The following is a 15,159-nucleotide window of genomic DNA, read 5'->3' on the forward strand; positions in this document are numbered from 1 at the left end:
TTTCCCCTTTCATGGTTGCCCTCAAGGGATTACTGGAGGGACGGGAATGCCCCATACAACATGTGAGGGGGCATTCTGGGCTTCCAGGATTTCTGTCCAAGGGAAACTGCTGAGCTGATGAGCTGGCATTGGGATTTAGGATAATGACATAAAAAAATAGAATATACAAGGCATGCCAACCCTTCCTAAAGGTACCCCCTTTACAAATGCAGGGAGTTAACCCCAGAGCCAAAAAACCTCTGATAAATAGCTGTTAAATTTAAATATGTTTTTGTTTTAATAGAACAAAAGGGGAAATTAGCCCCCATATTCAGTTATTCTGCACCCCGTGGCCATCACACTCTGGCCTCAGGGCTACAAGGACACCAGCATCAGGGCCCCAATCAGAGCCTTCTGCTCCCCAGCCACTCTTTCGTGCCCCCTGTGGGGCAGGAGCTCCTGGAGTGACAGTCCCTACAAAAAGTGATGACAGAATACAGGCTTGCGGTGGTGGGTGCTGGAGGTGTGGGAAAGAGTGCCCTGACCATCCAGCTGATCCAGAATCGTTTTGTGGATGAATATGACCCCACCATAGAGGACTTCCATCAAAAACAGGTGGTCATTGATGGGGAAACATGTCTGCTGGACATCCTAGACACAGCGGGTTGGGAGGAATGTGGTGCCGTGAGGGACCAATGCATCCACACAGGGGAGGGTTTCCTCTGTGTGTTTGCCATCAACAGCACCAAGTCCTTTAACAACATCCATCAGTACAGGGAGCACATCAAATGGATAAAAAACTCGGATGACGTGCCAATGGTGCTGGTGGGGAATAAGTGTGACCTGGCTGCTCGTACTGTTAAGTCTTGGCAGGCCCAGGACCTTGCCCGCAGTTATGGCATCCCCTACATCGAAACATCAGCCAGGACCCGGCAGGGTGTGGAGGATGCCTTCTACACACTTGTCCGTGAGATTCAGCAACACAAACTATGGGAGCTGAACCCTCCCAATGGGAGTGGCCCTGGCTACATGAGCTGCAAGTGTGTGCTATTGTGACATCAGATGGCAGTACTACAGCCAATGGTTGTTCTGCTCCTCCTGGCTTCTGCTACAGCTCAGAGGTCTCATTCCCACACCACCGCTGCCCCCACATCCTTCGGCCTCCCCATCTTCCCTGCAGCAGCCTCTGACACCCACCCCAGGATAACTCTACCACCTGCTTCCAGTATCGGCTACCACTTCCCAGGGCCCCACTACTGGCTCCTCAACGTCCTCGGAGCCTGGGAACAATGGCGACTATACTGAGATGGCCTTTAGTGTGGCCGCACCCCACCGCCATAGACCAACCTGCTTTTCTGCCACAGCCCTTGGACGTACAACCAATGGTGAAAGTGACATCCGGCACCCGGGGCTGAGGTTAAAACTGTCTTTTCTGCTGCTGTTGCTGAGTGAAGCCCCGCTGGACCTCTGCTTCTCAAGGGATGCTTACTGAGAGAGGCTGTATGTGGAACAGCGTATGGCATATCTCTGCTCTATGCTTTTGAAGAAGTCCCCAGCTTTCACTTGGGCCAGCATCTTTCCACACACGGCTGCATGAAGATGATTAGATCTACATCCAAGAGGACACTAACCTTCTCTACTTCAACCAAAAGCCTGGACCACAGTTCCTGGGAACAGCTCAACATTCACAATGGTGGCTTCCCCTTGCTCACCATCTTCCTCCAGGTCTTCGTGGGGTCCGCAACCCAGCGGGAGGATGGATGTCATTGGACAGGCTGTGCCTGTGTGTACTTCTCCTTCATCAAAGACTCCTTGCCAGCGTGTAGCTCCCTCAAATCCCAGGACCTCTGGGCTCTAAGAGGGGGAAAGTCTGCCCTTCTGTTGCAACCCAGACAGCTTGGAGGTGAGTACTCACTGGGCCCTGGACTGAGAGTTTCGGGAGAAGTATGTGCTGGAGACCAAGTGCAGAATGGACACTGGTGACCATGTATGATGAGGACAACTCAACACCAACCTTCTCCGGAGGTGTGGGGCTGACAGTTCTCCATGGGACTGGACTCAAAGATGGACTGATCCTAATAATTCCTAAATGTGACTAAAACAGCCTCCTTTTAAAAATCATCAGCTGTTTTTGGGGGTAGGGGTCGGGAAGGATAACTCTCTCTTTATACCTTTAACTGGTTTCTTAACTCTTCTCTCTGTGAATGTTCATGTAAATACTTTAGATAGTAAAAGCTCTTTCTCCTGCCCATAACATTGGTAAAAAGAGACTTTTTAGAGAAATCCCCTAAAATTTTTAACTAGTGTTAGGACTAAAAACCTATACTGTGTTTGCTTCATAACTAAATCACTGGGGGACAGTAGGACTGATCTGTCAACTGATTTTCTGTGTTCTCAATAAATGTTGGGTTTGACTTTAAAAAAAAGGAGAGGGGAATGCCAAACAGATAAACAGCCCACCTTATTTAAAAAACAAAAAGGGGGAATCTGTGGGGCATACATGGGCTGCAAAGAGGGTGCTGAGAGAAATGTAGATAAATAGAGCTTAAGCTTTAAGATGTTTATGCAGAGAGTGGATACAAATGGTACCAGAGGAAGTTAAAGCTGTTTGTGCAGAGAATAGATACAAAGGATGGCTAAGAGGAAGTTATCTTGGGTTGTTTGTATGGAGATTAAAGAGGAATAGTGAAAAAGAAAGTTAGCTCAAGTTATTTATGCTAAGATAAGATACTAAAAACAGGAGATGATGTCAGGGCATAAACAACTTGTAAATAAGGTGAACTTTAAAATGATTGGTTGGTTCCTTCACCCCCTCCTAGGGTTTTGAGGTTTTCTGGTGTAAAAGAGGCTTACTGCCTATCAATAAACAAGTTCTTGCTTGACTTGATTCCCCGCTGTGTCTGATTGTCTCCAGGTAAGAGGGAGGCTGGGGAATGGGTGAGTGGTGCACACTTACCTTTCCTTGGTTCCAGGCCACCTCTTCACAGGTGACCTAAGTTCCCGGTGAGGCAGGTCTCTACAATGAGGGTTGTTGGGAATTGGACTCAGGACCTCTGAAAAAGAAGCCAATGCTATTAACCACTGAGCCATCTCCTCAGCCCTTATATGTCTTCCATATAGTAGGCTTTTCATCCAGCTTTCATAAATGGCTCTGAAAAAAGAGACTTTAGGTAGAAGGATTGTATTTCATATCACAATTGAAGGGTACAGTTCATAAAATTCAGAACAATGAAGCTGCTAGTCACAGTGCATACAATCAGAAAGAGAGTAAAGTGTATTTGTCTGTGTCTCAGTTCCCTCCTCCCACTAATGTAATCCCCATAGAGTTCACAAAATACCACTTAAATGGCGATGGGTGTTGTTTTGAATGTGTTCCAGCTCCATGCCTGTCTGCTTCCTGCAATGATAATCACTGAGTAACTCTTTAAAAGTGTAGGCAAGCCCCAATTAAAGACTTTGTTTTATATTAGTTGCTATATCATGATGTTTCCTAAGGGCAGTGGATTACTAATGAGGCAGTGGGTCTTCCTATATTACACCAAGTAATAAAGATAGCATTCTGCAGATATGCTTCAGTTAATTCTATGTACAGGATTATTTAGAGGTATTTTCAGAAACATATATGCTAGATGATTCTGTATCCTGTCAGTCTGTCAGTTAAAACTAACCATGCTAATGTATGCACTCTTAGGAGCCAGTGACCTTTGAGGATGTGGCTGTGAACTTCACCTTAGAAGAGTGGGCTTTGTTGGATTCTAGTCAAAAGAAACTCTACAGTATTGTGATGAGGGAAACATTTTGAACTTGATCTCCATACGTAAAAAAAAAACTCAACATGCTCCCATTATTTATTCAGTCAGAGAACAATTGTGTCCTGCTTAGGTGTATATTGTTGGTATTTGAATTCTTGAATGGAATATGTTGTGAATATAGTATGAATACCCATGTTGTAAGAGATAGGTTGTAATACCTTTTATGTTAAATATGAATATGTCATATATTCTCTGGATTTTCTTCTAGATAAAGCAGTAGAAGAAAAATTTGGAGAGGACTGCAAAGATCTCAGAAAAATGGGGTAATTTACATTCACTAGGAAGGAATTAATCTCAAATATTTGGAAATCATGGGAAAACGGACAACCTACCAAAATATACCTAAAGTGAAATATACTTAAGTAGACTTCTTTACACATAGCAGGGTCTTTACATGTGGTCCATACTGTCCTTAACATTGACTGAATTCTTCTGTTAACTCTGAGATAGTATATTTGTAGTGGTCCACACAAGCCAGCCTCCTCCAATATTTCCCTCATTTACAGTAATGCTCTTCTCATCTTTTGCAGAACTCAGGTGATTGAGAAAGAATGTGGATACAAATGTGATAGTGAGTGTGATAAAAACCAGGATCCTATTATAGAGAATATCGTTAATATAGAGATGCTTCCAGCAGTAAGAGTTCATGAGAACCCTTTGTATGTAAGAAACATCATTGGTCATTCATCTTCACATGGGTATCAGAATCCAAACTACAGGGCTACCATCTGTATGAAAGAAAGCTATGGCAACAGCTTTTATACATCAGAAGCATTGGACCGAGATCAGTCATTCTCAGTCACTTCAGGTACTTGAAATTTCTCCTAAGGAGAAGCCCTGTAAAAGTCAACAATTTAATGAAGTCTGTACAAGCCTCTGTTTTGATCAGCTTTAGGAGAGTATTCAAACTAGAGATAACCTCAATGAGAATGACTTAACAAGATACACATATGTTCAAAATGATAAAGTAATCCATAAAGAAGTGAAACAATTTGTAGGTAAGCTCTGTGAAGAAGCCTTCATTAATTCCAGTGACCTTATCAACCATAAAAATAGTCATATTGGAAAGAAAAGGTACAATTGTAGGCAATGTGGTGAAACATTTAGATATGCAAAATGTTTTGAGAAACATAAAGTAACTTACACAGGAGAGAAGCATTATACTTGTAAGCATTGTAGAAAAGCATTTACCCGCCCCAGTCATCTGAACATTCGTGAAAGAATTCACACTGGAGAGAAGCCTTATGCATGTAAGCATTGTGGAAAAGCCTTTAACTGCTCCAGTAATCTGAGAACACATAAAAGGAATCACACTGGAAAGAAGCCTTATGTATGTAAGCATTGTGGAAAAGCCTACACTGACCCTAGTACTTGAAAAAGACATGAAAGTCTTCACAGTGGAGAGAAGCCTTATGCATGTAAGCATTGTGGAAAAACATTTACCCACTCCAGTAATCTGAAGAGTCATGAAATGATTCACACTGGAGCAAAGCCATTTGCATGTAAGCATTGTGGAAAAACATTTACCTACTCCAGTGTTCTGAAAAGGCATGAACAGAGTCACACATACGAAACTAGACATCAAAATACTGAGCAATCCAACTTAAAAATGGGCTAACGAACTAAACAGAGAATTCACAAAAGAAGAATCACAAATGGCTGAAAGACATTTAAAGAAATGCTCAACATCCTTAATCATCAGAGAAATGCAAATCAAAATGACTCTGAGATACCACCTTACACCTGTCAGAATGGCTAGGATCAAAAACACTAATGACAGTCAATGTTGGAGAGGATGCGGAGCAAAGGGAACACTCCTCCACTGTTGGTGGGAATCACATCCTCATTTTTAAAAGGATAGAGCACATATATGATTTGGAGTTGGGGCTTGGGGGATGTAGTCTAGTGCCAAAATGTGTTTAACCCATGGCAGACTTGGCTTGAGGCTCAGTGCTAAGAAAAATATAAAACTACAAAGGCGATGGTAGGAAAAATCTAGAGCAGCACAAACATATTTCTAAGGGCCACCAGTGACAGAGTTCACCACCATCCACATCCCTCCATACCACAGTCTGGACTCAGTGTCACCAACCTGGCAGTACTACAAGTTCTGCAGAGGTACAGGTTGCAGACACCTTTTCACTCCAAGAAGAAAGTGGCATGGGACAATGTAGTTAGTTTCCCTGGGACAAAACAGGGTGGGAAGCCTTGTGCATAGCTACCTCCTTTGCACACAATTCCAGTGCTTTGGGAAGGTTGAAGCCGATGCTGGACTCCAGAGCACAACGATCTGCACCATAGTCTCTGCAATGTCACAAATGCACTACTACCCATGATTCCAGGAGCCCTAGGCATACTCACCCTTTCCTGCTTCTGATGTATCTAGGTGTCCTCCCTGTGGGCTTAAAAATCAACAGAAGAGAATTTTGTACAGCCTCATCATCAACACAGGATTTAAGGACAGTGGCAACTATGTGGCTTTCTGATATCCATGCACCTCAGTGGGCACTGGATGAAGGGAAGTAATAACATCCTTGATTGACAAAGAGACATAAGGCCTGGATATTTCTGATTCAAGACCCCAAGACCAAAATCAGTACAGTTAGAGTAGAAGGAATCTCTAGGTTTGACCAGACACAGGACATGAATGAGTGCTTGCTAAGCAAACACATGGATTTGGAATTTTCTTTCAACACTGTTGGTACTCAACAGTTACAACCCAACACTTCCTTTTCATCTAGTCCACCAACAGATACTTTCTTCACATTGTTCTTTGTTTCTCACCACATTCTCACCAGTTGTTCCTTTCATTTTGTTTTCATAATCCAACAGATCATCACAAATGCCTCTCAAAAACTTTGTCTCTGTAAACAAGCATGGACCATGACTTTCCTGGTGGCTTTTGCCCTATCTGAGATCATGGATTGGCATAATAATTCTACTCTTACTTAAACCTTGTATTTTAAAATTACAAAATTTGTGTGTTTAGGATATGTAGCACTAAACTCCCTAAATGCAGGTATTCAAGCCAACTACTAGGACTGAAAATCCAAAGCCTCCTTTTGAAACTGGTTAACCAGGGAATCTTGTGCTCCCTCATAGGCAGTAACTATGCCCATCATCGGTAAAGAAATAGTTATACAAGATGATTGATCATCATCCTTCTGCAGCCCCAAAAGCTTGTGGAAACCACACCACTCACAGAGGAGTTGAGTCAGAGAAGTTAGAAACTACAGGAGTTTCTAGGGATGAACATATGAAAGGCAGTGGCAGCTGAGAGACTGGGTGCCTTTAATCTACCTGAGCTTCAGTCACCCAAGGGAGCATTCTTGGAAAACCCCATTTTGAGATCCTGAAGATGGCTACTAAGTCAATGAACCATAAAAGCTCTCACTTTGCACCTCCCTTCTCCTCGCTTTTCACCACTTAGGAGCCAAGCCACAGTTGAGTTAGGCACACATTCAGGCTACTCCATATCCCCCATCTGTGTCTCTGTGCAGTTCATTGTAATGAGGCACAAGAGCCTGGAAACCAGCTCCCACCCTCCAGAATCAAGTCACTTCACTTATAAAAATATCAAAATGCAAGTGTAGATAATATTGTCCCTCTTGTGCTTACTAAGGTGTTGAAATATCTTTATTTGCAGAAGAAGCAATGGAAGGCATGGTGAGCTACCAGAGTTAGTCTTGGCTGTCTCTGCTTCATCACTAGGGAAGAACCTCTGTTTCAGTTTCCTCTTGAGGCTTCTGAATGTGTTTTCACATGTGAATGTAGATGTCCCTCCTGACTTTGGGCTAGGAAACTTTTTTGTTTGAACTTAAGGCTTGCTTTTTATAGGTCTTGAATCCTTTGTTGAATATTGGTTTTTCTGTAATTTCATTTTTCTCTGCATTCAGCAGTTATACTCCCAGGTCAGTATCTGAATTTTCTCGATAGAAAATGGATAGGTTGAGTAGCAGGAAATTGTGCACTGTGCCTTTAATACTTGCACGCTGGAGACACAGGCAGGTGATGTGGGCTCCATGCCAGCTTAGTGTGTTCCTGGACAGTCAGTGCTACATAATAGAGAGAAGCTGATTCAAAGGACAAAACAAACAAATCAAAAAAGAAAATAGATAGGTTGAAGTTTAAGGTGTGAAGAAGCCTCAAACATGTTTGCCTCGTTCCAAATAGGAAGAAAACCAGAGCATAAAATAAGGATGCAACCACAGACAGATTTAGGTAAACCTATATAAAGGGATTTGTTTGTTTGTTTGTTTATTTATTTATTTATTTATTTATTTATTTATTTATTTATTTATATTTTAGTGTTTTTTTTCGATACAGGGTTTCTCTGTGTAGTTTTGGTGCCTGTCCTGGATATCGCTCTGTGGACTAGTCTGGCCTCAAACTCACAGAGATCCACCTGGCTCTGCCTCCTGAGTGCTGGGATTAAAGGGATTTATATAGAGCATATCTTTGCATTATTCCTGGGGTGGCTGTGATTGTCCTATCTAGCATGTCAGTATATGTTATACAGGACTTCACTGGAGTAAAGGCCAGTTTAAGACCTGAATTATCATTTGTCTACTTCAAAGCCTGTTAGATTTGTTTTGTCTTATGCTAATCATTTTAATCTTTGGTTATACTTTTCTGCTGGGGATGGCCAAAATTAGGTATCATCATTATTATTGTTTTGTTGGTTTTGTTATTCTTCCCTTTATTATAAATGTCAATGTGGTTATACCAGGTTTTATTAAGGTCAATTTTGACCCCAATCCTTGAGCTAGTAGGTATTTGGCAGGAGGGCCCATCGCATTTAACCTTTTACTACTGGTTTTGCGTACTGAGATGAGTCAGGTTCCCTGTCAGCCACATGGTTCCTCTTGGAAACACTGCCTGCATTTGCCTCCATCTTGATTCTCTACTGTGTGCAATGTGCACTGCTTAGATCCAACCTCTAATTGTTGCTTCTCACAGCCTTTCTAATCTAGGGTTCAGGGGACTTACCAGAGTGGAGAAAAAGTCCTATAGTCCCATGGGGCTTAGTTGACCCAGAGATAACATCTAAAATACTATTTTTCTGGTCCTTGTCCATATTGCTAGGTTTCCCTAATCTAGGGTTCAGGGGACTTACCAGAGTGGAGAAAAAGTCCTATAGTCCCATGGGGCTTAGTTGACCCAGAGATAACATCTAAAATACTATTTTTCTGGTCCTTGTCCATATTGCTAGGTTTCCCAGTATGAGTACTGAACAACCAGAAGGACAGCTGATCCAATATTGCAAAAAGTACTGCTTGAAAATTGAGTTATTAGCTGGTCAGTGGTAGAGCATGCCTTTAATCCCATTTAATCCCAGCACTTTGGAGGCAGAGGAAGGTAGATCTCAGTGAGTTTGAGACCAGCTTGGTCTACAAATTGAGTCCCAGGACAGCCAAGGATGTTACACAGAGAAACCCTGTCTCGAAAAAACAAACAAACAAACAAAAAAGAGGACCACTTCTGTTGCCTAAACAAGATGTAAGACTCTCAACTACTTCTCCAGCACCTTGTCTGCCTGCACGCCACCATGTCGCACCTTGATGATAATGGACTGACCCTCTGAAGCTGTAAGCCACCCCAATTAAATGTTTTCTTTATAAAAAGAAAGAAAGGAAGGAAAGAGGGAAGAAAGAGAAAGAAAATTGAGCTGTTGGAGTTACAGTGGTGGTTCAGAGTTAAGAAAACTTATTGCTCAGGCAGAAGACATGGGTTCAATTTCCAGCAGCCACTTGGTGGCTTACAGCCATCTATAATTGAGTTCCAAGAGATCTGGCACCTTCTTCTGACTTCGGCAGGATCCAAGCTTGGTGAGCATACATAAATTCAGACAAAAATTTTTTTTGGCTTTTTCGAGACAAGGTTTCTAGGTGTAACAGCTCCAGCTATCCTAGAACTTGCTTTGCTTTATAGACACACAACTGGCCTTGAATTCACAAAGATCCGCTTGCCTCTACCTCCCAAGTGCTGGGATTAAAGGTGTTCACCACCACCACCTGGTGGTGAAACATTCCTACACATAAAAGAAAATACATTCATCTAAAATTTTTTTTAGTAAAACATTCTTTGGATGTTGTATAATACTTGGCTACTGCTTGACAGTTAACGATTTTTAAATAAACTTGAATTAATATATGATTTGTTAAAAGCTGACATATTTAGTGGAAATTCTAAGTAATTATTTTGATAAACCATAATACTTGAGAGTATTGTTTAAGCATATTAATTTCTTAAAGGACTCTAAAATCAAAGGGCTAAGATATTTTCTCAGTCTTTACATTTTAGGAATGGCAGAGACTAAACTATCATCACCAAGATGATGGTGTTGTCCATGATATTGAAAGTGTACCCTTGTATAGAAGATGCTGTGTCCTGAGAGCAACAAGAACATTTTAGACTTCTTATAGACTCAGAGCTGAGATAATGATTAACCAAATAATATATTGGCTAATATTTTATCTAACTGTATAAAAGGAAGCTTTAATTGCACTATGAACTAAAAGAAATTTAAGCCAACCTGGCAGTTTTAATTAAAAGATCACTTAATGATAAGATAAAAAGTATGATGGAACCAGTAAGAAACCAGAAGCACATGTAAACAATACATATTTGCATAGGTAAAATGAAGATTATTTTAAAGACAAAGATAATGTATCAGTTTTCCATTTTAGATTAGGCTGTTGATCAGCTTAGATATTCTACTAGCATTAGCAATCCTGAATCTGAAGCCTGTCCTTTTGAAAATATGATTGTAACTTAAGTAGAAAATCTTGGATGTAAAAGACATAGAGCCTAACCTGATTCTTGGGCAGACTTTAAGCAGGCTAAGAAGACACACCAGCTCAGTATTTAAATTACTTTTTTTCCGTTAGTTTAAATTGGACAAGATCAAAACTTGGAAAAACTTGCCATTAAAGAGGAAAACACAGATAGACAAGATATCCGTCTTACTTACTGTCTTACTTAGGGTTTTGTATTGCTGTGGAAAGACTCCATGACCATGGCAACTCTTATAAAGAAAATAAGTTGGGGGTGGCTCACTTATACTTTCAGAGGTTTGGTCTACTATCATCATGATAAACAAATGCAACATAAACAAAAGTAACACACCTTAAAATAATATTCTACAACATAACTTATTACCCATGAGAATCACAAATGAAATAAAAAAACTTCTGGACATAAATTATTATTAAAATTTCTGTATCAATGTTAATTTTTAAAAAAGATTTATTTATTTATTTATTTATTTATTTATTTATTTATTTATTTATTTATCTGCATGTATGCTTTTATGCCAGAAGAGGACACCAGATTCCACTACAGATGTTTGTGAACCACCATGTAGTTGCTATAAATTGAAATCAGAACCCCTGGAAGAACAGCCAGTGCTCTTAACAGCTGAGCCACCACCTCATTACCCTTGGTGGCAACTCTTATGCCTGAATGAAAATTATTTTTCATGGTCAAAGTAAATACTGTTTTATAAAAATGGGTTACATGTTAAGATATTATAAAAGATTTAATAGAACCCTAAATATAATACTGAGATGTTTCAATAGGTGCTAAGCTCAGGGCAGAATATTTCCTGCGTATTTGAGATCTAGTAAACTTGAGTTGATATGACCTAGTTTGAGTATTGGAAATTAACCACTTATACTGTAGTTATTACACTGCTCAATTCCATTTAATTTGGCTAGGATTAAGGCATAAAGGCTTATTGAGAACTGGAATAACATTATTTCCATTGAAATCCAGATTTACCTTTGTCATCCAGGACTAAACTTCCTAGTCAGAGAGTTGGGATCCACAAGAAGCCTTCACTGGCATGGTTAAACTTGACATTTGTTTCCAAGAGAAATGTAATTTGCTCTAGCAGATGGGTCATTAATTTTTTTTATGAATCTGGAATGACTGAGGAAAAATGTGAATACATGACTACAGTATTTGAGAAAGAGGGGATAAACTAAGTTCTGTTTAAAACCTAATACCTGTGTTATATGAAATGTCTCTAAAGCAAAAAGAAAAAAAAAAGAAAAAACTCTGTATGTCTAGTATTCCCTTCTTTAGATCTATTGAATGGGGACATTATCATTAAATGATTGAAAAAATAATTTAGAAGAATTATGATTAAGAGTTAGTTGTGCTAGATAATACATATATATATAGATATATAGATATCTGTGTATCTATCTATCTATATCTATCTATCTATATCTATATCTATATCTATATATATCCAGTTGTTATTCAATGAGGAATTTAAAATTTGTATTCAAGACAGAGATGCCATAGCCAGTGCAACCACTTAGGGACATCCTCTTAGACCTTACTTCTATGTGGTTACAATTTTCTACACTCACATGACCACATTTTGGTCATGGTTTATGTCAGAGAAATGAACTGCTGACCATCAGCAGAGGGATTAATCTGCATGTTTTCCTTGTCTCTGTGCTTGGTATTACACTCATGTAACACATTTCCTCAACAAACAAGTATGGTGATGTTTTATTTGTACTGAAATGTGATTTTAATTGTATGTTAATAAATAAAGTTGCCTGGGGGTCAGAGCTATTAGAGCCATAGCAAAAGCTGGGCGGTGGTGGCGCACACCTTTAATCCCAGCACTTGGTAGGCAGAGGTAGGTAGATCTCTGTGTGTTCAAGGATACAGCCAGCATTGGAGACACACACCTTTAATCTCAATACCAACCATAGAAGACCTGGAGTTCTGTACAGACAGGCAGTGATGAGGCAGTCATGTGGTTGGGTTTACAAGCAATGAGAAGGCAGAACAGAAAGTCTATATAAAGACAAACAGACAGGAAGTAGGTCTCTTTCGGAGAGGTCTCTTGGCTGAAGAGGCTAGCTGCAGCAGGCAGGTAATGCTCTTTGCTCTGATCTCTTGGCTTTCTTCTTTGCATTGGTTCTTTGTTTCTTATTTAATAAGACGGTTGGTTACATCTACAAACAAGACTAAAAGGTCATCTCAGCAATTTAGAGAGAACATGAAGGAAGAATTGGAAGGTAACTCAGACTGAGGAGAAGCATCTACAACCTTTACTCAGTGATTATATCACTGTAAAGATAGAAAGTATCCAAATGTACATCCTCCTCTCCTCAGTATACAAGAGGAAAGGGGAATGAAAGAAGGCTGTATAATCTACCTTATACCAAACCTGCTATTTTTGGATTGTATCAACTTCAAATAGTTGGAATCTGATCACTTTTTAAATAATCCCACAATATCTTTGAAGATTATGCCATGTGGTATAGTTTTCTGACATTGCAATATATTTTCAATTGTTTTCTGTTGTGATAAGTACCATGACCAAAAACAACTGAGGCATAGAAAGGGTTAATTTGGCTTACGCTTTCAGGTCACAATCTGTCATTGAGGGAAGCCACAGCAGGAACTATGAAAAAATCTGATTACTCGCTCATGATGAGTTAGCATTCTTTTTTTTTTTTTTTAAGGAAAATATTCTTTATTTAAATAAAAACATGTTAAGATGGCAAACACAATGGTTGTTACTTAAAAGTTGAGATTTTCCTAAGGTCTAAAAATGAGTTCTGTCTGTTTGCTGGCACTTCAATTTGCAATGTTTCCATCAGTTTCTCTGACCTCTTCCCCAGGACTTGTAGCTGTTAGGATGTTTATCAGCGATAGCCTCTTGTAGGTCTCTTGAGTCACTTTCACAAACCAGCATTTTTGGAGCAAAAGTCTCAAGAACAAATGAAGGAGAATGATGCATATGATCCACATTCCAGACATCAGGGTCAGTAATCTGATTGCCAGCATTAGAGAAGTTTTCATTTCCTTCAAAACTTGGGCAAGTAATCTTTAGGAAATTAAGTGGCTCGTCATCAACTGCAGTTCTGTTGACACAGTTGGCCTCATGCTCCTTGAGCCTTTTGATTGGAACCACATGACAAACATTATATTTGCAGTTAGCCATCTTTTTAGCTATCTTTGGATTTTTCTTTTTGCATTATGCCAGATGGTATTGTAACCTGCTAGCTGGTATCCTGTGGTTTGGGTCATAAGGCTTCTAACTCGATTAGTCCCTGTGAAGGCTGTGGCTGGGCTGTCTAGCGTTCTTATATAGACTAAGAATATCTGCTAAGGAATGGTGCTGCCCATTCTGGATTAGACCCTCCCAAATCATCAAAAGTATCCCTCACAGACATCACTGCAGGCCCATCTGATCAATCTAGTTCCTAAACTGAAGTTTCCTCTCCCAAGGTGATGCTAGTTTATGTCAAGCTGGCAATAAAAATTAATTATTACACCATGACACCAAATACATTTTGTTTCTTGAAGTCCAGAGGAAGGTTTGAATGCCACCATGCATGTGCCTATAACTGAACCTGAGTTCTCTGCAAAAACAGTAAGCGCTAACTACTGCTGAGGCAACCTTCCAACTCCTTTCTAAAAGTCTAATTAAATAACAATTGCACTGCACCTTCTATTTTCTCCTTCCAACCCTTCCAGTGTCCCTATAATACCTCCTGGAATTGATGGCATGCTTTTATTGTTGTTACATACATATATATAACATATATATATATATATATATATATATATATATATATATATATATATGTATGTATAACTTCCCAAGTATATGATTACCCCCTGACACTGTTTTTGTTGTTTGGGTGTGTATGGTGTGTATGATTTTAGATTTGATAACTCTGTAAGCAATTAGAAGACTCATACCTGGGAGATACTTCTTCTTCTCTCATTAGTTGCCTGTAGTTCTTTGTCTAGGGGTGGTATCCCATGAGATGTCTTCCTTCCCTATCTGTACTACCATTGTTCTTGTTTCTGCAGCCATATTGCTGAGGTATCATACATATTGCTTCTCTGTTATTTTTAAAAGCAACCTTACCCAAAACATCCTGGCAGTCTGGTTCTTATAATCATGCCAATCTTTGAGGATGTTCCCTGAGATTCAGGTCCAGACTTTCTTCTACAGATGTGTTAAGTGGGCCTGGGATCCTGACCATCAGTTGGTCTTTACATTAAAACCAGTTGTGGTTTTCTGGAATTGTCTGTTTGCTCTAAAGAGTTTGTTTAATGGAAGGTATGGGTTATGCTTCTGTGAATATAAAGATGGATTTTAAAATTCAGGAATTATGCTGCTTAGTAAAGTGTGGAAGTAGATTCTCTAAAATCCATGATCTCACTATCCTGGTTTATTAGTTAGGTTTCTAGTACCACGTATGACTTCCCCCATTGGGTAGGCCTTAAATCTAACTATACAGTAGCTGTTTACCAACAAGATATGGATTATACTATTGCACCTTTACTGATCTCTTGCCAGGGTGATCACTGGGTTCATTAA

The 15,159-nt window shown here is 39.9% G+C and overlaps 1 protein-coding gene and 1 pseudogene across 2 annotated transcripts; one reads left to right on the forward strand and one right to left on the reverse strand.

Annotated features, from left to right (window-relative positions):
- Positions 1–215: 215 nt before the first annotated feature.
- Positions 216–4,089, forward strand: LOC131900738 (GTPase HRas-like). Of its 2 annotated transcripts, XR_009376272.1 has the most exons (2): positions 216–1,882; positions 4,000–4,089. XR_009376272.1 is itself a non-coding variant. In XM_059252055.1 (1 exon), exon 1 carries the CDS (start codon positions 466–468, stop codon positions 1,033–1,035), a length of 570 nt encoding a protein of 189 aa, XP_059108038.1. In that variant the 5' UTR covers positions 216–465; the 3' UTR covers positions 1,036–2,859. The 2 variants fall into 2 exon arrangements, 1 of the variants encoding a protein (XP_059108038.1); XM_059252055.1 differs by lacking the exon at positions 4,000–4,089 and having other exon boundaries at positions 216–2,859.
- A 9,295-nt stretch (positions 4,090–13,384) lies between these two features.
- On the reverse strand, positions 13,385–14,712 carry LOC131900418 (gametocyte-specific factor 1-like; annotated as a pseudogene).
- Positions 14,713–15,159: the final 447 nt, after the last annotated feature.

The sequence above is a fragment of the Peromyscus eremicus genome, unplaced genomic scaffold, assembly GCF_949786415.1.
Source record: "Peromyscus eremicus unplaced genomic scaffold, PerEre_H2_v1 PerEre#2#chr22_unloc_1, whole genome shotgun sequence".
Lineage (NCBI taxonomy): Eukaryota > Metazoa > Chordata > Mammalia > Rodentia > Cricetidae > Peromyscus > Peromyscus eremicus.

What these genes read in the sequence shown, in the direction of transcription:
- LOC131900738 (XM_059252055.1), top strand. Translation starts at nt 466, where the DNA reads ATGACAGAATACAGGCTTGCGGTGGTGGGTGCTGGAGGTGTGGGAAAG.